At 41.9% G+C, this 26559-nt stretch overlaps 1 protein-coding gene across 8 annotated transcripts in view; it reads right to left on the bottom strand.

Moving 5' to 3' along the window:
- Window positions 1-26559, bottom strand: part of DYNC1I1 (dynein cytoplasmic 1 intermediate chain 1) — a 200347-nt gene that overhangs the window by 64457 nt on the left and 109331 nt on the right. For all 8 annotated transcript variants that reach the window (XM_068934909.1, XM_068934907.1, XM_068934911.1 and 5 more), the window contains 3 exons: window positions 18294-18456; window positions 16990-17089; window positions 11671-11796 (listed from right to left, as the gene is read on the bottom strand). In XM_068934909.1, the coding sequence (XP_068791010.1) occupies window positions 11671-11796; window positions 16990-17089; window positions 18294-18456 (389 nt within the window). The remainder of the gene's footprint in view (window positions 1-11670; window positions 11797-16989; window positions 17090-18293; window positions 18457-26559) is intronic.

Here is a 26559-nt window from a genome sequence, read left to right as displayed (position 1 = left end):
CCTTGTCCAACCCCACTTCTTAAAGCAGGGTCAACTACAGCACGTTGCCCAGGGCTGTGTCCAGATGGCTTCTGAATATCTCCAGGGATGGAGACTCCACAACTTCTCTGGGCAACCTGTTCCAGTGTTCAATCACCCTCACAGTAAAAAAGTTTTCTCTTATGTTTTAACAAAATTTCCTGTATTTCAATTTGTGCCAGTTGCCTCTTGTCCGATCACTGGGCATCACCGAGAAGAGTCTGGCTCTGCTTCCTTTACCCACTTTGTCCCATCAGGTATTTATGCACATGTAAAAGATCCCCTTAAGCCTTCTCTTCTCCAGTCTAACAGTCCCAGTTCTCTCAGCCTCTCCTCATATGAGAGATGCTGCAGTCCCTTAATCATCTTAGTGACCCTTTGCTGAACTCACTTTAGCATGTCCATGTCTTTCTTGTACTGGGGAGCCCAGGCCTGAACAAATCTGTATTTACTAGACCCATTCCTACTTATCAAGGACCCTACAGGTCTTTGGTTGAGTGGAACTTGGTCTGACCCTGGAGATAGGTCACTTGTTTTTTCTTCAGGTTAAGGCTACGAGGTGACCTCAGCAGGCAATCCCAAGAGAGCCAAGGGGTAACAGTATATGTTATTCTACTTGCTTCTAAGCAATTGGCACTTCGTACTCTGTAGTCTGTGTCACTTGGGCAAACTCCTATCAGTTCGCTGTCAAAATAATTACAGTAATCTTTTCTTATCTTTTTGATTTAATTGTAGCTTCTAGTGAAGACTGTCAGGCTATTATATTTGCCCAAATCCATCACTTCCAATTATGTATCATTTATAAGTAATGTCACTAAATAATTGGAAATAATTGAAAATTAATTAAACATTGCATGTAGACACGAGGCCTGAGAGACTGGGAAGCATAGATAAACAGCTATCTAGTGGAAATGCAGAAGATACCACAGGCAAGTCTGTGTTTAAGATGAGGGAGAGAACACATGAGTTGCCGTCACACCGTTCATGTCTGCTACAGTAAGTTACTGCACCTGCTCTGATAGGAGTAGCCTGGCTCTGCACCCGTCGAGCATTAAGGAGCAGCTACGGCTGCTCAGGAAAAGACAACTGCTTCCCATTACAAGCCCAATTTTTAATCTCACTTTCTCCAAACAAACCTTAGCTTCCTGAAATTTCGCATGACTCCCACGTTCTCACCTGCAAGGTGCTGCTATTTGCTTTCTGCTGTTTTCTTCCATGAATAGTTTTGGACAGGAGGAAGGAATGGGATAAGCAGTTTTCAAATCTCAGGGTCAAAGCCCCAGTTACTCTAAACCAGTGTAGTTATGCCAGCTTACATTAGCTGACTCCTGCAGTAACACAGGAGCACATCTTGCTCAACAAACAGCTTGCACGGGTCATCCACTCTCACCAGTGACAGGACATTTAATAACTCATCACTATCCTTCCAGGATGAACGGATTTAGCCCAGGCAATTCACTGCAAACAGCAATTCTGCACAACTCCTATGCACTGTTAACCTACTCCAAACTGCACTTAGTCTATTTATTTACAGATGTAAACATGAGATAGCAAATGTTAAGCTTGTTCTCCACATGAAATGATTGGTGATTCACTGTATGTCCAAGAACAATATGGAATTGAAGTGGAATAGATATATATTTAGCTACCAAAATACTAAACACTGTTAAAAGAGCAATCAATCAAAATGAATTAATCATAGATCTTAATGCACCCTAGCCCATTTTATTTTACAGAAAATGAAAATACCACCTCTCCAGCATGACAAGTTTTTAAAAGCATATCTCTTCTTGCACAGAAGACATTTGCTTTTCATCTCAGCCTGAAAAAAATGTACTTTAAGTTCACTGATATTTTTCATGACAAAGACAATCTTGTTTTAATAAAATTCATCAGACGTATCTGCTTTGTGAAAGTTAAATTTGTGGTATTTGTCATCATTTGTATTCTGTTATTATGGTTATAAAATGGATCATGAAATTATTGTAAAACACGATGAATGACTTCATAAGCGTGCTTATTATTAATAAAGTCTCCCTTTTTATTATCATCCTCATAGTGACAAAAAATATGGTGCCATTAAGCAGAGCCATGCCCATACAATAACAATTACCGGCCAGTCTCTAAGTGGGCTGATAGAGATTTCCCATTTTGCTGATTTCAAGAGGATTCTCTGCCCCGCAGGAGAAGCCTTCCCAGGCTAATATCAGTATCTCAGCCAGCAAGCACATGCTTCTCCTTTCACTTTGTGGAAGGCCTGGAGTGTTAAACATCGTTAAGTCAATGCTGTCCTTACACAAAAGGTCTTTTCAGGGAGCTACTTGTCAGTCCTCCAGCCGTGGGAGCAGAGGGCGGGAAACTGTTGATTTTAGACATACGGTAGAGGGGTAGAGGACAGTCATATCCAGGGCTCTAATGATGGACTCCTTGGGGACTTCCACAGCACTTTAAAAGAGTAACTGTTTTATATTTTGTGCCAGGTAACACCGAATGAGGCTTCAATCCTCACATAGAGCTCCCACAGAGACAAAAATCATGAGGTGAAATAATTTTCTTGAACTCGGATCAAATGTACTCTCTGCTGCAAGTAGCTTGCACAGAGAACAGTTACATAACCTAAACAAAAAAATCATGCCTATGGCTGTTTACCTATCATTTGCAGTGCAACTAGGGAATTGCATGGTATTTTATACCCTTTATGGAAAGAAATTCTGTGGAAGAATCTGTCTTACTTATTGATTTCACATCTGATCCGGCATTTCTTGCTCACCCAAAACCCTTTTAGCACTGGGAGTTTCAGATATACAAGAAAAACTTTAAAATGTTAATGTTTGCATCCACAAAGGAAAGCTATGGGGTTTTTTCCTTCCTTCTTCCCTTTTTCTTAAAATATTTTACGCTAGATCATGGTAAAATGTAACCAAATCGACAACTACCAACCTATAAAACACCCTCAGGAACAATTGTAGGATTTGGTGATTTTTTTTTCCTGCGACTTTGGGATAGTATGACAAATTTGCATTTTTTATCAACAGAGTTTTTCAAAATTCTAAACCAAACGAATAATGTCATGTGTTTATAAGCATCAATAATCTAAGCCATCTGCAAATGAATGGTTTTGCAAAGGCATCTCTTTCAGGACACTCTGTGGATTTTGTCACTGCTTGAGGTTTTGGCAAACCATCAATATCACTATAATTTTCTCTTATGAAACACAGTTTTTGTCTGAGACCTTTTTTCTTTCCTTAGCTAGCTAAAGCTTTAAAAATACTGCATGTCTAACTCTGCAAATTCAAAGCTTAGGTTTTCTCCATACTGCATCATTTGCATGTTACTTATTAGATGTCAATAATTCAAAAAGGTACAATGCAAGTTTTCAGTGAAACAAAACAAGAAACTCTTAAAAACAGAACGCCTGCCATATTAAATAAGAGTGTTATTTTCTTTAAATTTGGCCTGAAAGGAAGAATATGTGAGCTTTAAGAAGAGAAATAGCATCTGTAAGTAAAGATTCATTACAAATCACTATTTTAACACACATAAAATGCACAACACTGTTACCAGTGGTGACAGCATATCATTTAAGCATATAATACTCTACCCTCTCCAAAAAGGCTTAGAAGCTGGGACTGCCTAAAATTTTCTATCCAAGAAAGGCAAATCTTGTCACTTCCTAATTCTTTGATTCATAATTGAAATCTTAGTTTCAAATGAGCAAGACATACGCTGAGCATTGCTGTAAGCAAAGGAGCATTCTGTTGCTAGCAGACTTGGTATGTATAAACACGGTCCTCAAGTAATTCAGAGTGTTAATTACTAATATGGAAACTTCACCCATCTTTTCTATTAGCAGTCATTTCACAGACTGATGAGATATGGCATACAATTATGCTATAATGTACACGTTGGCTTTGATGGCTTGCTGCTTTTCAGGGTTCTGCACAAGATAACAGTAGACCACAGTCATCATGGAAAAAGCAGCTTTGCTAAGGGTTAGGAAAGCCAAAGGTAAACCCAAGGGAAGGCATACAACTTGACGCGTCCAATTCACTTCCATTCAGAACCAAACCAAATACTGGTGCTTCGTTTCTCTCAAAGCTTGCCTGAAAGAAGCTTCCCTTCTCCCACTCCAGTTATGAAAAGTATTACGGTCTCATTTTGTCTGGAAATAAAGTCAGTGTTAAGAGGGGCTAGGACTGAAAGGCTCTGTGGAAAAACAGGACATACTTTTCCTTGAACTGCACATGCTAACAAACGCCACATTAATAGTGGTGGCATTTTAGCCACAAAGCCGGACTTGGGGCTCACCTGGGGCATTTCACACAGGTGATCTCAGGTGTGGACAAGACACTGTAACACTCAGGACTGAACATGCGTTTACAATCCAATTTCTGTCCTCCTCCATCAGTGCCTCTGAGCTCGCTAGTATCTGGGAGACAGGACGCTCTCTCTTGCATGCTTGCTTCTCTTTGGCCCCCGGCATATCTGCCAAAGGCAGCCCTCTCCTCTCACCCAAGACAGAGAGCGAAAACCATTTTCCGACGACTACATGCATGCAGCCTTTGGATGCATGGGTGTAACTCCTACTGACTCACACACAATCTCCCCTCCAGTACTGAAGCACTAATCTTAGGCCAGATGATAGTTACTTTTAACTGCCAAAGACTGGAGGTGGTGTAAACTCCACTCAGAGGAGCAAAAAAGACAGCTGTTCACAGCTGAGAACAGGAGGAGCAATTTAAACCAAAAGTCTAAGAGAAAAGCCATGAATTTTTGTTTATTGAAACCCCCACAGTAGAAGGTATGATTTGCATTGCTATGTTCCAATCTCGACTAACACAACAGGACAGAAAAAAATAGTGTTTTAAGATAAGAACAAAACAAATATGTCCTTCTATCACAAGCCATAGTTGAAACTGCTCCCCTCCCCTAGCAGTACAGCTACAAATTTCCCAAAATTTGAATGCAAAATAGTGTATCCATGCATTTTCATGAATTATTACAGTGTGCAAATGAGCATACAGTCACATATGAATAGCAGCAAAGTTTCATGGTGAGCAGGCACAGAAGAGCTCTTCACAGCTCTACAAAGATCATTTACCAATAGCACATAGCAGGAGGAAAAAGCAGAAATGAAAACAAAACAACCTCTGTATCTATGATGGAGCCCTACCTAATTGGTTCCATTTTATATCAGTTTGGTATGCATTACAGAAATTCTCCACAGATTTGGTCTCTGGGCCCCTGAGCATTCCCAGTATGGGAGCTGCCCCAGTATCCTCACAGCCAGACATCTGGAGGTCCATAGCAGTTCACTAGGAGAACTGGTAAGAAAATGAGCAGAATCTGATTTAGGATCATAGAATAATTCAGGTTGGAAGGGACCTCAGGAGCACTCCAGTCCGATCGCCTGCTCCAAGCAGGGTTAGCTGTCAGTTTAGAGAAGGCTGCTCAGGGCTTTATCCAGTCTGGTTTTGACTCTGAAAAGACCACAGGTGCCCTCTTCCACTAGAAAGTCGGGAATTAGAAAACTTATTTCTGGGACTGGAAATGCTGCTGGTTCTTCAGCTTGCTTCTGCTTAAGGAGCTCTGGGAAGCTTGGGGGGAGCTTAGGGGCTATCACTTCTTTCATGGCTCTGAAGAGCCAAAGTGACACACACAGAGACATAGAAATCATTTCCTTGTGAAAATCATGATGACTAAAACACGGAGGTGTAATGTGTGGGTATTACGGGACACCCTTCCCTGAAACTTAGACAGCAGCAACAAAGTGAGGAAGTCTGTGTAGAAAAGCACCAGTATAATTATCAGAGAAATGTATTTCAAGCATGCTTTCTTGACAATTAAATTTGATGTAATACTTTTTTTCTTTTTAAGTCCTGGAGGGACTGAACTCTGGTCTGGCTTCCACAGAGAAGGAAACTGGAGGACAAGAGAAAAAGCAGGATATTAGTCATACATGCTGTTACACCAGGCTGCTCCACACATGAGGTCTCATGGATTTGGGTGCTCAGCACCTTTAGAAGGCAGGCTGCTGGAGCAAAAAGCACATCTGAAGGAATTTATGTTGATTTTGAAACAGCAGACAACAACAAAGGAACCAAATCAGGAAGAAAAAAAGGCAACTCTGGCCAATATCAGCCACTAAATATAGCTCTTCACTTACCTCAGTGCATCTAATTCTAAGATATGCATTTCTGACTCCATCCACTCAGTTGAAAAGGCAAAGACCACACCAGGATAAGCAATGAAGAGTGGTCAAACACATAACTTAATGACAGTGTATAGAAGCCACTACAAAAAAGCTAGGGGAGAATGAAACATTTTGTGGTGTGGCTGAGTGGCTGATTTCTATACCCAATCCACCAATATTTTCCAAGCATGGACAGCTTTTATTGAAATTAAAATAGAAAACACAAGTCCCGTATCCCACAAAAAACCTGACAGTTTAGTAAAGACATGGAACCAACCAAGTAAATCTGACTGCATGGCATTTTAGGAAATGGATAGAAATAGCTGCAGCTATTAAAACTGATATACTGCTGAAATCTCTTTATGATTATGATAAAAGTCTATCTGACTCCTTGAAAGAACTCTCAAATGGTTACTGCTTCCTGAAATAAAAGCTACTTCACATGTGCTCTCCTTACTTGCACTGAATGGAGTTGCTTCTAAGTGTCAGATCTGTACATCTCACTGCCCTTTTGAGATATTTTGAAAAGACATAGCTGAGAAAGAGGAAATTAATAGATCAGGAAATAAAATAAATCAAAATGCAGTCAATATATTCGTTTCTTGTTCCTCTTGCCATCTTTAGACTGGTTGTAGAAAAGCAGAACTCATGAAACTTTCTAAATACAATGCAAAGTCCTCCAGATCAGAAAATAAGATTCAATTTGTTTTATTTGTAAGAAGCTATTATCTTTAGCTGTCTTTCCCCCGTCACAGCTCTTCGCATGACATGACGGATGTTGTTTAGAGCTGAGATCCAGGTTCCTTAACCAACTTTAATAACCCCCTTATTTCCAGAAGACGAGAAAAGGTTTGCAATATCCTAAAGTCCCCCAAACTCACTGATTATTTCTGTCCCTTGTGTCCTCGGAGTCTGCAGATCAGCTCCAACACAAAAGCTGTGAGATATTGTATAAGAGCAGTGCTGTACCCATGCCAATAGGCCCTACTGGGAGGGAGGGTATATTAGCTCAGATTCGGAGCTGCATGAATGCTGCAGCATGGCTCGCAGAGCAGAACTCGCAGCTGGCCAGTTTAGGGCAAAGACAGTCTGAGTTCTCATTTGTCTCACTCGACCATATATGTTGATGCAAAGCTTCAGATACTTCTTTAGGTCACTGGCTTAGAAAGCTTAGATCAGCCCACCAGGAAACAGAAGCAACACAGTAAGTAGAGGTGACCAGCTGTACCTTAAGAACTGTATTACAAATAATCTTCATAATTAATGAATAATCTAGATTTCCATTTGTTAGTTCAGGGAAAAAACACAGAAATATCATAGCAGCACTTCCTAAGAAAGAGGTAGAGAATAACACTGAGAGGTATCTTGATGCTACTTTATATATTGATTGTGTAGGAATGTTCTCTTGGCATACGAGGCCAGCTCCATGGATTGCATAAATCGATACAACATTGAACTTATGTTGAGTCACATCATTCAATAACCATGCCACATTATTTTCATTACCTCATTTTAAAAGTAGATCTGCAGTAGCCGAGAGAAGCTGTGTAAACTACTGCTTATAATTCTGCCACCAAACTGAGGGAGAGTTAATGTAATTTCCTTGTCTTTGCTGGAATTCTTTCCCTCTCTGGCTACTGCCAAACCATCCCCACCAGGAATGACTCATCTGTAGGGCCTCAGAAAGTACTTCTGAAAGGCTTGGGTTTTTGCCTTTGGAATGCACTGCATTACACCAAGAGTTTGTGATGCTCCAGTGTGGGGGAAGAGGACATCCCTGAATATTCCCTACAAGGAAATTCCTAGTCTGCACCCTGCAATATTAGCTAAACGCTCAATTTATTCTTCCTTACCTAAGTAAAGCATTGAGCATTCACTTCTTTGGCAAATGATATCACCTCCCAATTTCATTATGCTTCTCAGACATTTTTTTGCTTGTATGGGAAAACAAATGAACATATTGCCCAATCCCTCACTCTTCCTTGCCGTCCCATCTCTATCCTTGTGGTAAAGAGATGCATGATGAGCTACAGAGGAAAAAATCTGTGGGACTCCCAGCTAAAATACTGGCAGCACATCGCTGATTAACGTAGAAATATAGAAATCTAAAGAAGGGCAAAAATGAGTAAAGGAAAATAAGTATTCCTCAGGAGGACGAGAGAGAAGCCAGTAGAACTTTTTTGTTTAGAAAGGATATCATAGATCACATGATAGTTCACATAAATGATAGTTCACATAAATTAATGAGTCCAGTTGGCTGATGATCATTTTTCCCTTAATACATATTAATTTAAATCAAGCGGTAACATATTTTTAAATGATCTAGTATTTGTAGCACAACATATTATTCAGCTGTGAAATTTAGTACCACCTACACTACATTAACGAGCCAAGAGCTTAATATCACTTTAAAATGGGCAATAAGTTTATATGAATAATAACTGTAACATCACCAGTGACAACAGCTAAGATAAACATTTACAGAATGCATCATCCCTTACATTTTAGGACAGAAATCAAACATATTGCTGACTGGTGTTGGGAAAAGACATCCTCACTGGTAGTTTTTTGCATCATTGTCTGCTATGGCTGCTAGGCAACTTCAGTTGAAGCCCCTGGTTTTGGAAACTTTCAGAGAAGGTACCAGGAAAGACAGACTGTTGGTCATTTCAATGATCCTATGTAAGATTACAAAAGGCCACAGAAGGAGTTAAAAAAATAAATAAATTCCCTGGTAATCATCTCACTTAAATCTTTATTACATCCTCGGAAAGACAGATGAACAAGATTATGGTTCCTAGTTTCTAGAATTTACCAAACGTACTTAAGCAGTAAAATGATCTAACGTTCTATCTACTGAAGCTCATCCAGCTCTTTAGCTGTCCAGAGATGTTTCACATATCAATTTCTACTGATGTTATCAGAAATCCTGAGGGGGAATTTCTTAGAACCTGTTAAGAAATGGGGTCATAAACACATTTATTGATCTGGCTTCGCAGAAGGGGTTTGCATGAGTTCCTTGACAGTCATATCTGAAATGAATTTCTACTTGTTTGCATCTTGCTCTGCACCCTCGAAATTGAAGGGCAGAAGTTATTAGTCACAATCAAGTAGTATTGATTAAGATCATGGTTACTTAGAAACTCTTTAGAAAAGAACACAGACAGTCTATTGGGAAAATATGATCAGAGTAATGTGCGTTTGCTGTACCTGGGCAACTTAGCTCTACTGACAACATGTGTGTTCATCCCTACTTGCTGGATTGCTATAAGGTCATGTAGAGCTGAAGAAAAACCAGGCATGCCTCACAGAAGACCTGGAGAAATGACTGAATCAGGAGTGAGTCAGGGAATGTTTCTCTTGCAAAACGGTAATATAAATGATATGGGGCTAACTAATAATACAGTTGGTTTCCACTAACTAACAGAACAGCATGATGATCTACAGAACTTAATTCTAGACTCTGAGCTAAGATAATTTTTTTCTTATTTTCCATCTGAGTCAGTTAGCGTAAAGCCTGTGTTCAAGAGACCAAGTCAAATGCTTTCTGCTTCCCCATTTAATCTCATGTGGGTATGCCCATCCAAGCTGAGATGCAGAAGATATCCCACACGTCAGAAGCCCAAAAATGGTTCAAACATGGCTGCAAGAACTCATAATGCAAATTATCTGTGGATAGTTTGACACAAGAACTGACCTCATTTCACTGGAAGATGATTAATCCAGGATGCATATGAAAGCACAGTGCCACGTGTGTCTCAAAATCCTCAGGTATTAAGGTTCCAGTGCGAAAGAAGGGGGACATCCAATGCAATGGGAGGATTAGACAGAAGCTCAGTCAGGCCAAATCTCAGGCCGCCACTTTGTTCTATGCGTGTTTTTCTAATGGGGAATACAGCCTGTCTCAATGCTTTTATTCTAGTGAGTCATACCTCCCCTTGTTTAAGTGTACTTACATTTAAAACAAGACAGAATTTTTAATTAAGAGAGCACCACTGTTATGTCTGTAGTCAATCTTCCCTTTGTGTACTCAGTAGAGCTATGCTGCATCTGGTTATTAACTTGCAAAATCAATCTAGGTTAAGAATTATTCCCCCTAAAATACAATGGGCAATCTCTTCTCTTGAATATTTTATTTAAAACACTAATTTGAATGAACATCCTAGAAGGATCCAAGCCTGGAATCTGAGCTATGCTCTTAAGTAGTCTGAAAGAACACAACAGACTGCTGAATATGATATCCAGAAAAAGAAAAGTTCTCATTTCAAAGGTAATACACACACACACACACACACACACACACGTATATAGATCTGTATGGCATATTTGCTGTACAGGGCTGGACCTCTTGTGAAGTTGTTTTTCAGGATAGCAAATTAGAAAAACATGCGCAGAATTAAAGGTTACTTAATCGGGTTGAAGCAGTAACTTCAGTTCCAGTAACTCCCTCCCACTATTTTACATCCGATAATGTACCCAAGTCCAAACATAAACTTAATTCAAAAAGATGTTTGGTCCTTGAATGTAAAATGACACTTAGCTTACACAGCTCGCCAGGTAATACATATCCTTCCAAGAGAAGCAATTCTTACAGCAGAATAATCTGCATCTTACTAATCTCTGATTGTTACGTTTTTACTTACTGAAACTTTCCCATAAGCTTACTTTTTGAATGTAACTAACTGTCCTGGATTTAATTACTGTAGAAGGATATTAATAAAGAGGTTGGAAATTTGGCCAAACGTTCTTCCACAATTTGGACATTTTGATGGAGATAGAGCCAGTGAGCAGAACAGTTCTGTCAATATGAGGCTGTGCTGTTTCACACAGAAAAGCAGTGGCAAAAGAGGAGTAAACAGACCTACGGAAATAAAACATCTAGCTATTTTTAAATTGTCTGTAGACTTCTAAAGTAGTCATAAAGTAGCACTGAGTGAGGTGAAATACTGGCTTGCTAACTAAAGGATAGTCAAACAGGAATCGGTGGAGTAACCCCTGTAGTCGAGACAGTTTTTAATCAAGCTAAAGTAAGACGCATGCCCAGAAATGCAGTATACTTAGGAATTTTAAAAGCACAACATGACATTGAGCAGAATCAAGGCAGGAGTAGGCGCCTGGAATACAGAGGATGCGAGGAAGCTAACGTGGGTGGGAAAGCATATGTTGCTGCCTGGATGAGGAAGTGGTACACCACAGTTACTTCTTAAGTGCAAGGGCTTTATAAACTAAATCTCTTAGGGACTGTTTTAAATAGACAAAGAATGACACACATTCCCTGATAGGCTTGCAGTATTGTTTGAGAAGGCTGGATGACTTCTAAAAACACTGGACTGCTGCTTACACTTTTTCCAAAAAAGCCTATTTTTAACCTCAACCTCGTCATAAAAACAGTGGGCAGATGCACCATGTAGTAAATTCTGTTTTGTCTAGCATGAAATGAATGGCTTTCTTGGTCTTACCTGACAATGGAAAACATATTCTGGTGTGGTTTTCTTGAATTTCATGTTCCAGACCAAGGCCACCCCATCAGGCTCATGGGGAGCATCTTCATTATTGTTGTAAGAAGCAACCATCAATTCGGGGTACTAGAAAAAAAGCACATGCAACTGAAATGAGCTGCATAGCGGAGAAGATATGCAAAATCAGATGAGGCAGAAGCAATCTCACACTACATGTGGAATATCTGGTTTTAATAATAAAACACACCAGTCCCATCATACTTTTTAGCTGCATTTTTGGTTTTATGTTTGGCTTTTTATTTTACTGGTCCCTGAAGTCCTTAGAGTCCCTGGTCTTTGCTCTGTATCAGTTGTTCTCAGATACCACAGGAAACCTTATTTTCTGCAGGTAAATCCTAGAAAAGACAACTAACAGGGTATTCATAAAGGGAATGCAAAATACGAAATTCTATTAAGAAGAAAAACCTGAAATCTTGTGTAATTGTAATTTATTTTCTTAACCACTTCTGCAGGCATAAAACATTGCTTTAATTCATTTTGGTAATAAAACCACTATGAGTATAGCATTGACACACTTTTATCCTGAAGTTCACAGTTTTTCAGCACCCTAGAAACCTATTCTTTCTTATTTCATTATGTACTTTTCCTATTGACTTATACATGGAATCAACTTGAAAGCTCTTCTTGATGATTCACATAGCAAACAAAACATTTTCTTTGCAGAAGCTCAATTTTGCAAGATGCTGAGGTCATCTTGTTAAGCACTGGGTGACCTTGAATTCCACTGACTCAGGAAGATTGACGCAATGAGCACTCTAAAATGAGATCCATATTTTCTCGTATACCAAGTATCCTTTGGAGTACATAAATAAATAGGCACCACATACATATAGTTATATATTTTGTTATGTGTGTGTATATACATATATATATATATATGTATATGTATAAAGTCAGTTATGAAAAAATAGAATTTCACACTGTGGACGACATTGTGTTGTTCTGAAACACCATAAGCAAAATAGTCACAGCACAGCAAGTCAAAAGTATCACTGATACAATACCATTCACTTGGTAATAGTTACACAATTGTATAGATCGTCTATACAATACACTCTAACCTAACCTTGCTGAAACATTTGCTAAAACAAAATCTTGTTTACAATTAGCAGAAGGGGCTTAAATTATGCACATTTCACAGCCTTCTGTTTGCTGGGCGGTTTAACAGTATATTCTGGGCACTCTTCTACACTACGTTTCAACTGTCAGCTGAAAAAAAGTAACAATTCCCCCCCAAAATATCAATTACTTTCTGCCTATACAATGGTAGCCAACTCCCTACTCTCACGTCTGACATGAGGTATCTCTTGTAACCTCTACCCCTCCCTCTGAATAGTCAGAGCAAGGCCAAGGACCTTCCAGTATGTTCAGAGAAAAGCATGTGGATTCTGGCAGATCGGTGAGCTAGCAGCCCAAGGTCCACAGGATCCACACCCTTCCCTGGTCAACTAAAAATGCTTTCCCTCAAGATTTCTCTAGGATCTCTGCAAATCTTTGTCATTTGTCTTTCTCAGGTAAATTCCCGCCAAACTATTTACCACTTCAAAGGGGAGCTGCAGGGCTGGTAGACATGAAGAAAGTGGGACAAAGCAACTGCCAAGAGTGTTAGCAGGAAGTGTGAATTTGGTTGGCACCAGGCACTTAAAAAAAAAAACAAAACACTTTGCATCATTTTCAGTGGGGCTTGAACCTCTCTGCCTCTCAAAATCCATATGCACTCGGAAGAAGTGCATATAGCTATAACTTGTGTCATTAGCAGCTGTTCTTTCCTACTTTGTGCACATTTTTATGGGTACTACATCATGGAGGCGACTATTTTTCTATTCAAGCTCATCATTTCAAATAACATCCAGGTCCTGGACCCTGCCTCCATGTGTGGGAGAACCCACCAGCGACATGTGGCTGCCTTAGCTGCCTCTCTCTTTCTGAAAAAAAGGAGAAAAAGAGGCTGACTGGGTTGTACCTACATCCTGGCAGATGCTGGCTGCTGGCACAGCTTGCAAGGGCAATTTAGCATCCAAAGCATTTGTACGGGATTTAGAGCCTGCACTAGACCCACCACGCCTTCTCCTTCCCCAAGAACAGAGGGAGCTGACGGTGGCTTGACCCCGCGGCCGAGGGCTGCTGGCACAGCCTCTGCGGCAGCCTGCCCTCCGCCGCTGTCCCTCACCCCGCCAATCCTGCCCCCCTCTTCTACTTCTCCCGGGACAGAGATTACAACCACTCCTAAACAGCTGACTCAGCTAACTTCTCCTTTGAACCTTTTCATCCAGTGTTGGCCCAGGTTCAAGTAAACAGTGTGTGCAGCAGGCTTTTGCGTATCGTGCTCTGACTGCGGCGGTCGGGTACCGTGGACGTGAGCAGCTGAGCCAGCAGGCTCGCGGGGCCGTTCCTGGGGCAGGTAGGGGCGACAGCCTCTTCCACCAGCACAGCTGCGCTCAGGCAGGATGTGCGATCAGGTCTGGAGTGCCTGTTTACAGGCACTTTGGGGTTGGTTCACGCTCCCGGAGAAGTTAGTGAGCGTGTTCTGGTTGGCAGGGTGTCTGGCCATAAACAAACGCTGACTCAAATCTTGCTGGTCTATGCGTACGTTATGCAATCACAGTTGATGCATCAGACTGGAAATACAGTTTCAAGTTTACTCAGACGCCGGGGTCATACCTAGTCGGGCGACATTGTTTTGAGGCTTTTTGACTCTATAAAAACAGAGCCAGCTGCAGCACCATAAATTCATGCTGCCACTGCACAGTCACTGCTTCATTCAATCCAACTGCATTCACTGAATTTTTGGACTTCACTAGGTGTCCGGCTATCCTGTGACTGCAGCTGAAAGCAGTATGGAAATACTGCTGTGCGAAGCAGCATGCAAGGCTGCTCTCTGAGAGTCAAGAAGGACTCAGCAGTATCTTCAGCCTTGCTGGCTTTAGATGAGTAAGTAACCCTTCCGTGGACAAAGCAAGGTGATCCCACTCTCTGTGTTTACACTAAATCTATTGGGCATTTCCCTTAGATCCTTGATTAGGGATCTAAGCCTTTTTCCCTTTGCTCTGTAAAAGAATCAAGGGGCTAGCGGGTTAGCTTTAATGGCATGAGTGATCCCACATGTTTGGGACCGTATTTTACATGTGACTAGGGAACAGAATAATTCGTTTAATCAATGCATCAAGGTCCTTTTTTTGATTAAGCTTCTATTTGCCTCCAGGATGTTTTGCAGCAACAGTTTTATCACAGAAAATTGAGCAATGTGTTCTGCAGTTCCCATGAGCGTTCAAGTTATCCTTTGGCATTCTAGACGCTGCGGAGTCCCAGAGCATATGTGAGAAGCAGCGCTTCAGTTAGGCGAAATACCTCCATCCGCCTCCAGTTTCTGCTACCTTATACACCTTGAAGCAGGCAAGAGATGCCACAGTGCCTCCTCGCCAGCTGGTGTGGGGCGGCGCAGAGGAGCCTGGCTGGGATGCCAGGGAGCCGCGCGCGAGGAGTTAACGGAGGGGAAGGCAGGAGGGGCCACCCTGCAACAAAGAGGTGGGAAGCAGAGCCTGCCTGTGTGCCCCAGGGGTTGAGCAATTACGTTTGGCAGCGCTCTTCTGAGCTGGCTTTTTTTTCTTGCTGCCCTGGGAATACAGTAAGAGCTGCCTGTTAGGAAAATATCAGATAAGAATTCCATGTAATTTCCAGCCCCTGAACAAGTGAACAACCTAAGATAAGTGTTTCCTCAGGCTTATGTTTGATTTCTGTGGAAATCCATATGTGCTTAAAGGCCACCCACGTCACACCAGTGCATACCTGTTCTTAAGCTGATATTTTGTATGAAAGCAAAGGGATAAATTCTTTATTTCATAGACAGGGGCGCAAATTTTAAAAGAAGCCTCTCCACGCATGCAGAAGAGGTTGCAGCTGGCTGCTGCGCACACACCTACAGTCTTGGTGCGTCAGCCAGGCCGGCACAGCCACCAGCAACACTCGGAGTAGCCCTGCCACCGGGACAGCAGGATGACTCTCGCATGGCAGTAAGACTCACGGTGCCCCTTATCCCCTGTCTCTCCCCAGCCCACAGGCACAATTCACCTACTTAAACACACGCTGCGTCCACGCTCGCATCTAACATGGCACAGTACAGCATGCGACATAGAAAGAGCAGCTACTGCTAAGATTATCCTAAGCTAAGCTTGCTCTTACCAGTGCACTGAGCTACACCTACAGAGTCTTTGCTGCCCACACCAGGCTGCACCGGGGCTTCGGACCCACCAGGATACGTCTGAGGCTGGTGCTGGGGCAAGCTAGGTGGACTGGCTTGCCTTCCTGTTTTTCAAGTCTAGGTCCTCCTGGAGCAGACTCGCTATATCCGTGTTGTGGACTTTGGAGCAGAATCTCCTTGGTTTCCTCCCCAAGGGAATTAGCTGGTTTGCTCCAGGCTGGGACGTAGGAACAGACTGATATGGATGAGGCACAGAGGATGAGGGGGATGGAGTGAAACTGGGACTGGATGAATTTGACAGGACCTATAGTGATACGTCTGTGCTAATAATAACTAGAATAATTAATTAACCTGGTTTCTGTACCAGGTTGATGTGGCTATAATGGTTTTGGGAAGCTTAGGCAGTTCTGCAGTAAGTTTTACGTTGCAATATGACAATGCTTTGTGGTGTACAGAAACTGGACATGTTCCAGGCATGTTACTTTAGCCTGCTCCCTGGCCAGCTGCAGTCTCCTCTTTAATGGGTTTGAGGAGAGGTCCCAGCATCTTTAGAAGAATCCCTTTTCCACTCGGGCTGTTCAGATACTTCCACATTTTGAGTTCTAGTACATCATAAAATTAAATTTTATTACTCTTCGTTTTTATTTTTGTATATTATTTTGTATAATTGTTTATTAAATCAGTTGTTAACAATTTAGTTGTTTTTATTATTTGTAATTGGTTTAACTTTAAACCTTTTGTCCTAAAAAAATTTCCCGTGCTGAAGGCATTATCGGACGGGGTAGGAAAAGTGGAGGTTCCCACCTCTCGGTAGGTTTGTTAACATGTAGTTTTAATATAAAGTCCTGGCTTTGAAGATCAAGTAACACATATAAACAAGACAACGTCATTATTGCCCACTACTCTTCATTACAGAGAAACATGCATTCACTCAGTGCCCTCCTGTTAACTAAGAAATAACATCATAGTCCACATATCAAAGTGCAAATCAGCCTGTCCATATTTTTATATGCAGAAGTTGGAAACAACATAGAAACATAACTCCCAGCATCGCACCTTACCTGAAGAGACCAATCCATACAGGTGACTACACGATGCTTTGACCAATGCTCATCATAAAATTGACGATTAAAGGAAAGGTTGGCTCCTGCTTGAACATCTCTGTGTGGAGTTAAAAAACAAAGTTACACATTTTAAACAATGAGGGAGCAAACGCAGTGACAACCAATGTAAAGGTTTCTGGCTACCCTTTCTCTCAAATCCCTGCCCAGCCAGGGGAAGTCTGCCATCTTGACTGAATTGCTCTCATTGATAGTCTTGCTGGGGCAACCTGTTGCATCAAGGAACAAATTCTACAGGAGTTTCAGGAAAACAGAGTTTTTAATTTCTCACTGCCTTCCTGAATCTTTTCTGGCTGACTTTTCCAGAACGCCCTGGGACACGCCTGTCACCTTAAATCTGGCTCGGGCTTTCAGCTCCCCCTTTTCTGCATCTTCATATCCAGCCTATATCCAAATCTCTCTTATTTTTTTCTCCTGAACTGATGATAAAGTCAGAGCACCTCCAAAGCAACCACGCGGATGGCTGGTACTTTCTGGCACTGTTCATATCAGTTGAAGTTCAGTGCTGGCCCGATGCTGGCACAGTAGCGAGTTCAGCCTACCCAGGGGTGACATGCTAGCGCAAGCTCCAGCAGCCCCAGCGCCCCACAGCTACCGCTTTGCCGTGAGGCTTCGGCGCATACGCAGCTGTTGAAACCTCAGCACTTCCCCTCATACTAACAAGTTGTGCTTCCTTGCGCTCCCCTATTGCTTGCTGAACGTACAGCCTGTCACCTCTCATCTGGCGTGCTGAGATTGCAAACGCTTTGGGAGATCATCATTCTCATCCCTGTTAATATAGCGCATAGGAAAGGGGAACTGATTACGGACCGGAGGCAGTACTATAATATAAATCACAGTAATTTGAATTTGTAAAAATATCATGATATAAACACACAGACATACATTGCTGGAACATACATATGCACATATACACATGCACGCACACACACACACACACACACAAATATATATATGTATAAATTATATTTTTCTTCAGAATTTGAAATTTCATCAAAACTTTGAAACAAAATATTAAACCGCCTGCATAATAATTTAAAGGAAAAGATCCAGGGCAATAAAGCAGGAAGCCATTTTACGAAATAATTTGGTATAACAAAGTGATCCAGGCCTTCAAGAAGAGGTGTGAACTTTTTCTTTATTATAAAAAATGTTTAAGTTAGTTTTAAAATTAAGTCTTTCTAGCATGGGAATTTATTTTTAAACATTATTCTACAAAAGACCAAAAAAAAAAAAGAACTGACCCATCTTTCTCTTCTACGTCTCTGCCACTGTAGTCGAAGAATATGTCTGAATCTTCAGCCAAAGCTCGCTCAATTACACGTATTGTCCGGTCAAAAAATATCAGGAATTCTTCTGAATGGAGAACTTGCTGTTTTTCTTCTTCTGTCAATTCTCTAGGAGGAGCTTGGAAAATGAAAATATATAGTTAAAAGTACGACATTTTATCCCTTTCCAAACGAACCAACATCTTTAGCAAGAGTTTCTTTTGACATGAAAGCTTGCTGTAGCACTGACAGGACAAAAATCAAAGCCTTGCTTTTAAAATCATGACTAAGAATTTTTTAATAAATCTAAATATACTCCTGTATATTCCCACTTACATAGAGGAGATCCTATATCTTATATATTTATTATTCTGAAATGGAAAATACTTAAAACGCAGAATTAAATAAACCCAGTGTTCCTATTTCAGGAAACAGTTCTGACTGACATTTAGGCAATACCTAACTTGAAAAAGTAGAACACTTATATAACAGGGGACCTGTTTAAAAGCAGATAGCTTTAAAAAAAAAGCCTATGAAAAAATAATCTTCTTAACTTATACTACAGTTCTTTGTATGAAAGGGCTCCCAGATGCCGCCACACATAATCTCTCCCTCTGCTTCTTCCAATTTCTTGGTGTCATGCGCAAATTTTGTCTGTGTTTTAGAGCTTGTGTGAGAAAATAGAGTAAATAGCCCATGATTGCCCTCTAAGGCAGTAAAATCGAATGCCCAACAGAAAGCCAACGTTTTACTCCTTGCACGGGAACGCCACGAACCCGAGCGGCGGCGGCGGGAAGCATCTCGCGAGGGCCGGGAGCTGCCGGGCTCGTGCAGCACCCGGGGTCGCTCCCCACCCCTAACGCCTGCAGGGCACTTCCAGGATGGCCCTCATTCAAAAAGTATCGCCTCCGCAGGATGCACCAGTGTCGCTGCTCCACCAGCGTGATGAGCTGGTGGCACACTACAACTAAAATGTGAGCATCGGCGGGAAAGGAAATTGGGATGTTGTTATTGCCATACAGCAAACGTGCCTCTGCCTACATGTGATTTTAAATTATCGTTATTCTAGGTATATTTCAAAACTACTTCTATTTCAAAAAACGCCATCAGGATCTTTAAAGTTATACCACGTTGACCTTGCGACTAGGTTAAATTCCCAGCTTGAAAAGCCCTACTGACATTGCAGGAATTATGCTAACAGGGAATTTTGTTCCAAAGTTATAATTAGACATACAAACAATGTATCGTAAACAGATAGACAGATTTACTGTAAAATTGCAGAGACCTTACAGAAGTACTTACGTTTGTCAATCAAACGTCCCCATTACTGGGCCTTACACTACAGATTTGTGACTTTTACTTTTGAAAATGACCTTGCAGTCTCTCCAGGCCATATCGGGTAAAAATAGCATCTGCCAAAAAAGGTAATTCAGCGTTGTGCCTTTGAGAACACCCCAAAATATATTAAAGATTAACTCCAAACCCTGTCATATCTTAATGCTTAATGAAATGCAGAGTGACACAGTTTAAAGTTGCAGTTTAAAATTGCTTTCCAGTTGCAGCAGCTAGCTCTTTCAGAGAGCAGAAAGATGCAGCACCGCACGATTTCCCCGTGGTGAGCACTAGATTTTCGAGCAGAGGCAGGAAGGCAGGAAGGCAGTTTTGCCCTCTGGTGCCCACATCCAATTCCACCACGCACCTGGGGGCAGGACAGATTCAAAGGCTCAGCAGCAGGCATTTACCCGGCTAGCATTACCACGGTACTTGGCTCCCCCCATTTGCAGTGTCCTTACTTTCGGAGTGCTCCCTGTGGTAGGGAGAGGCTGCTATCACCTTGTGTAGATTTGCCTAAACTGGTCAAAGCTTTAGCTCTAAAAGACAAAATCTCTGCACCACACCTGGTCTAAATATAGAGAGCAGGAAAAATGCCAAGGATGGAGGACCAATTTGGCCCTCAGGATACGAAGCAGCTAAGAAGTTAGAAACTTTAGCCTTTGACAGTGTCCTATGGCCCTGGCCCTATGCCTCCTACCTCCGGGTTAGTGGTCCCTGTGGAGCTCCACACATCCAGAGCATATCTACATCCCCCTGCACGGTCCCCCTGCGTAGCAGAGCAACAATTTACCAAGGCAGGAGCACAATTTGCCACTAAGTGCTTTAGACAGAAGCAATGTATGTGAAAAAAAAGGAATGACTAGCAAAAAGTACAGGTTGACCTATTGCAGCATCCACTACTGAATAGTAATTGGCACTAAGTGAACTCATCTGGCAAGGAAGCCTGTAATGAGGCAATATCCCACTGTCACCACTAAAGCATTGCTTTCCGAGAATCAAAGACAACAAGCATGACAATGCAGCAAAGCGGCATAAAAGGGGAGAAAATAGCTGCAAAGGCAACTGGAAAACTCATTTTAAACTGCTCCAAATGGTAAAAATTATTTGCTAAATCCAATCCTCTCTGCAGCTTGGAAATATAAATTTATTACTTGGGCATTCGCCAGCTATAGCTGGCAAAGAAAATACAACCAAAAATCAATAGAGAGGGGAAAGGCAAAAAATAAACAGCTTGGGAGCTCTGGAGGGTTCACGAGCAATGGCGACGCAAATGACTGCAGTTCTGCCTCCGCAAAATCTCTCTTGCAGTTAGCGATGATCTGTGGGAGGCCAGCAGTCTATTAAACCCTCTTCGGCATCAGAAACACCTTGGCTAAAGTTTTTAGGGCATAAATCAGCTTACCTCATTCATCTGACTGACACACCAGATGCCCCCTGGCGATATTAAGCTTCATATTTTAACCTTATTTTCTTCTTTCATTCGGCTGCCTCTGAAGTTTTATTTGAGGCAATCTCTTCTTACAAGAATGTTAACATCATTACTTTTTCCAGTGTAAAACATTTCTGTAACTACTGCAAACACATGAAGTATAGGCAGAAAACCAAAACACACACGCTTGTTCTTTCAAATATGGAGATTTTCTAACCATGTATCTTTCAGAGCCACTTCCATTTTCCCCTTGCTCCTTTTCCTTGTCTGTCCATTACCTTGAATAAAATAAAAAGACTCTATGCAATTTTCTGCAATTTTTCTTCCTATCTGGAAGCTTACAGTTACTTTGATCTCAGCTTTCAACAGACACAGACTCTACAGACACTCTTCAAGGAAAACTAGGAGAAACATAAGTAGCTGATCAAAGTATTTTTGTTTTGTTGTGTTACAGAAACCTATGCGATGTGAGAGTATCTTCAGAAATTTTATTTAAGAATACAGTATTTGGCTTCAAATATATGCTTTATCCGGAGTAAAAAAAACAAACAAACCTTGTCTAACCTTCCACGTCTAACAAAGCCTAATAAGATGCTTGGCTTACCCCTGCTAAAAGCTACATGCTTATTTCCCTAAGTGCAATGAAAGCTACCAAAAGGTAAGACTTTGCTCCCGCTGATACCCCGCAGCTTTGTAACGAGCTAGCGTGTCTGCGCTCTGCTTCACGACTGCAGGAGCAAGACCTGCCGAACTGCTCCCCGGCCCCGCACAGCTCGTTGCTCACGCGTTCTCCAGGTGCCTGGTCAGGCAGCAGACGGACCCACGCCGCAGCCGCCACGGCATTGCTGAGTCCTGCCTGCTCGTAACAGGGCCACTGGGAAGCCAGTTTAACCAGGGACTCACTGTAACTTATCACGTAGTCACGAGCAGACTTGCCCTGGTGTCTCTGGAGTTACGAGGTCAACAATATATATCAAAGAAGCTTTGTACATGTTTTAATGTATATAATGTTATACAAAATAAAGTAGAACTTACATTTAAAATTAAAACATCGTATAGTTATATATGCACAGAGGACACTGCAGAGGAAGAAAATGTGACGTGTATCCATAATGAAAGATACTCTACAAAAAGGTCCAAAATATCTAACAAACACTAACCATGATATGAAGAAAACAGATTTATTCAACTCTTATTTATGAAAAAAAGGGCATTTTATTATTTCATGCGATCCTCAGAAATATCATCTTTCCCATCAGGTCCTTTGCCCACAAATTTCCTCGGACAAAATAGAAAGAAAAATTTCTGATTTAACAAAACATCCATGGACTGTTAAGAACTAAGATAAAAAATGTTCCAGTCTTGTTCTTATGTGACAGAAGTAAGAGTGTAGTAAATGTAATATAATATAAATAATTGTGATGACAGTACAGGATTAAGTCTGCAAATATTTAAATACAAGATTTGAGTCTTCTCCTGAGGGAGCCAAAAAAGATATTTAAAAAACAGAAAAAGACCCATATTTATATAAGTATAATAAGTATAATGGAATATAAAAATAGTCTCCTGGAACTTAAGCAACTGTAAAAACCTGACAAAATACGTGAAGTCCATTAAAGGAAAAAAGAAAAACCAGAAAAAAATACATGAATGAAAGAATGAATGAACTAATAAAAACAATAAAGCAGGAAGCAGCCTTGTTATGAGCACAGAGATATAACGAGAGACAGAAGGAGATTAGTATAAACCTTTTAAGAGCTATATTATTTCTTTTAGTGTGTATTTAAATTCATGTAAACTTCAGATGTGCTGACTACTGAGTACAGTAGAAATGTGCAGCATGAGAACAGCAGGGTGCTGAGCTGCCCTCAGTAGCTTTGGTCCCTGTCCCCTGACAGCCTGTGATCCTCTTGCTTTTCTCGCGCTTCTCACTTTCATGTCAGTCTTGATATATGCCATAGGCTTGCTTATCTGGGTTACGTTGGGTTTAAAATGCAAGTCCCTGCATGACACAATTACTGGCTATATACAGGGAGATTCTGAAGTGCATTTAGAAACTTTTCAGTTCTAGAATAGCTGGATCTGGTGCCTTAAATGCAAGCTCTCCAAGGCAGGGGCTGTTCTCCCCAGGTGGAGATCCCACAGCAGACACAGCTTCTCTAAGGGCTGGGCTGAAGGAACATCCCTGGAGCATGGCTAAACTGCAGTAACAGGATATATTGGCACATCTGAGCTAGCTTTGGTCCAGGCAGCTGGGGCATCAACAGCAGTGAAACTGTGGCACTATAGACTCTCCAGCAAATCCACATAAGATCGCAGGGGCAAACCCAGCAACCTGTCCTGCTGCAGCTTCACCGTTACTGATCCTTGAGCTGCCTCAAGCTCTGCCGTCTCCCCCTGCCTGCAGAGTGCACAGGTCCAGGGTGAGCGGTGGGTCCAGCTGCCCAGCTCTTTGAAGCTGTGGAGCCCAGGCGGCCCCATGATAGCCCGTTATGCAAGTTTCTGTGGCTATAGCTACAGCTTTAGATAAATGCAGGTCAGGGCCCACTTTCAAGATGCAGCCCGTCACACTGTTCATGTGGTTTGCCCTGACACAAAGAGGTGCCTTAGGTGGAGCTCCAGAGCTCTCTGGTGGTGGAAAGCCCCATCCCACTTGATGCCAAAGTGCGGGGCCAACTTCCTGTTTATGTGGTCAGCAGAGGCTGGGAAAAGGCTGGGCTGAGCCCAGTTTACCAGCAGATATCCCAGGCTTGGCTCTTCCAAGCACAGCGTGGAGATCATGAGTCCCAGACACAGGTGACAACAGGTAGCCACATGGAAGAAACAAACATGGACCCTGAGGCTTAAAACTGCTCTTCAACCAGGTCTTCACCTCCCATTCCAGAAACAGTTTTGGGGGCTAGAGCTACTGCTCTGCCCTTAGTGCCTCGTGGGTGCCAAAGCGCTGCAAGAGGTGCTGTGCCAGGCAGGCTGCAGCACTGCAGGTGCTTTTTGTGCTCTGTGGTGACTTTGAGACAAGGTTTGCATCCTGGAAAAGGCTCTGCCTGCTGAATAAGCTTACCAAACCCAGCAGTGCAACTCTGGGGTTTGTAGGGGAAAAACGAGGAAATTAAGCATGCAATAAATGTCTGTAGATTTAAATTGGAGTACCTATAAACCATGGAGAAAAAAAATCACATTTCCTCTTAAAATACCATTATAAAAATAGAGCACTCTTGTCCTGTCGGCTTTGGGGAGAGGGAGACTGAACAGGCTGGATCCAATCTTTATTTTTCATACTGACCTATTTTTGAGTTATACTCATGAAAAAATTGTCTACCTCTCTCTCCCCACACTTCTCTCTCCCATGGTGTTTTTTTTTTTTTTACACTCCTATAACTCAAAAAAGGCCAAGCTGATTTTTTTTTAATCTGTTAAAAAATGCGCTCCCTGAGCTGAAACCAAATTTCAGCCCAGAGCAAATTTTTACGGCTGGGTTATAAATCCCTGAAAAACAGGATTCATAATGGAAGTGCTGACACAGCCTTAACTACTATATAGCAGTGTGAATGGCGCCACTATAATATCTATTAGAGATTCTTTAAAAAGTTTGCAAAATATTGTCTTGCCTTGCAGAGAAAAAGAAGCCAGAGTACTTAATGCCAACATAAACATGCTTTTAACCCATTATGTGCTAATTTGCAGAAAAGCTATTAATTCTGAGTCGGCACACAGAGTGCAGTACTGACAGGAAATGTTCTTCTAGACTCCTGTTTGACTTGCAACATGGTTTTAATCACTTCCACGGAACACAAACGATGGCTTCAAACTCTGAATGCTGCTCAGAACATGAGAAGGGCGATTACAACAGAGAGACAAACAGGATTCTTGGCGAAAGAGCTAAAGCCAAGAAAGAGAGAACGACACCAAATGATAAAAATGGTATTCTGTTCTCTTGTCAACTTGGGGACAATTGCTTCATTTGATTCACAGCATTTAATGCTAGTCATCAGCATGCTGCTCTCTGTCACAACACCGACTGCAGGTCAAGTTCACTTTCTATCAGGAATAAATGCATTTTCTTCTTTCTTGAACCCTTCTTTCTTGAAGCGTCAGCACCTCACAAAGCCGGTTCTGCTAAAACAAGCTGTGCCTTGCTTTTACATTCTGCATTCTGTGTGTCAGAGAGACTAGTGCTAAACTAATCCAGTTGAGCTATCGCTCCTGTGAGGTCTGCTAGGCAAGGAAGTGAAGCACTTCCCCTAGACTAAACTACAACAAAGAAATAGGAGATGTTGGTGATGGCACTTGGTCAGCAAAGTACATAAAAGGCTCTCTTGAAAGCCCATGAAAACCTAAAAGAAACTGGTTTAGTATTGTATTTATATTTTTTCTTCTCATCACACAAGAATCTGTGCCATTTCCCCAAGTATAAACGCTAGCCTTACTTTTATGTGGAAATAAATGGGGAAAGGATCAATTGTAAGCTGAATATTACAGGAACATTCAGCAACTCAGGACAGTGCGTAAGTGTAGCGATATCAGTTTTTACGGCTTCTCTGTGTTAGGCCCAGTGACTGCTGGAGCCCATATCTAACTTGACTCTGCGGTTTTGGGAGGGGGGACCATTTTTAGGAAAAATTCAGTTTTCATTGCTGCCACGTCCCTCACTCATGTCTTCAATTCCACCATCGCTGCTTCTTCTGCGACTCCTGTTCCTGCTGGCACCGCTGGCTCCTGCGGCCTGTGCTCAGCACAGAGCAGCAGCGGTGGGGCCGCAGGAGAAACAGGAGGAGCAGTGGCTGGAGGAGTGGTGGTTGCAAAGGTCATGCCAGCGCAGCAGTAGGAGCAGCGCCAAAGGAGGCAGCGCCATGTTAGGGGCTTGCAGGGAACGAGGAGCTCACTCCCCGTTCCATGTGTCTACAAGGACCAAATGAACAACAGGCATTGCAGCATTTAAGTCACGGGTGATTTCTATGATGATCTATTTCCACAATGCGGTCAAAACTTACCAGACTCAAATTTTTCTGTCATTGACATAAATCATGCCAGGCTCCCTTAGATGAGAAAGGAGCAGCATCCACTGCTGTATCCACAGATAATGCTTTCAAGGACTTCTCTGTGAAGTGACTCCGTATTTTCCCCATAGTGAGACTATGTTGTGAAAAACAAAGCCAAGATCACAGAATATTGGGATAATGATCACCGTAGCAGGAAGCGACTGAGGCCCTACCTGAGGAGTTAAGTGACCCTTCAAGAGGGTAAACAGCACTGTTAGTAATCCTGGCAATACAGAGCTAAGAAATACTGGATAAGAAACTCATTTCCTCTCTCACTGGAGTTCCTGATGTTTCAGCTGTATTTCCCCATTCCACACAGAAGTGAACACTGACTGGTCAAGGTGATACACCAGAATAGCCAATAGCCTAGTAAGTTCCCAGAGATGAAGACGAACAACATTCATATCCCTGTTCTAATTTTGAAAATTAGAACAGCTTC

This window comes from Struthio camelus, chromosome 2 (assembly GCF_040807025.1).
Source record: "Struthio camelus isolate bStrCam1 chromosome 2, bStrCam1.hap1, whole genome shotgun sequence".
Classification (NCBI taxonomy): domain Eukaryota; kingdom Metazoa; phylum Chordata; class Aves; order Struthioniformes; family Struthionidae; genus Struthio; species Struthio camelus.
Note: the sequence above shows the minus strand (reverse complement) of the source record. Positions and strands in the feature narration are given on the sequence as shown.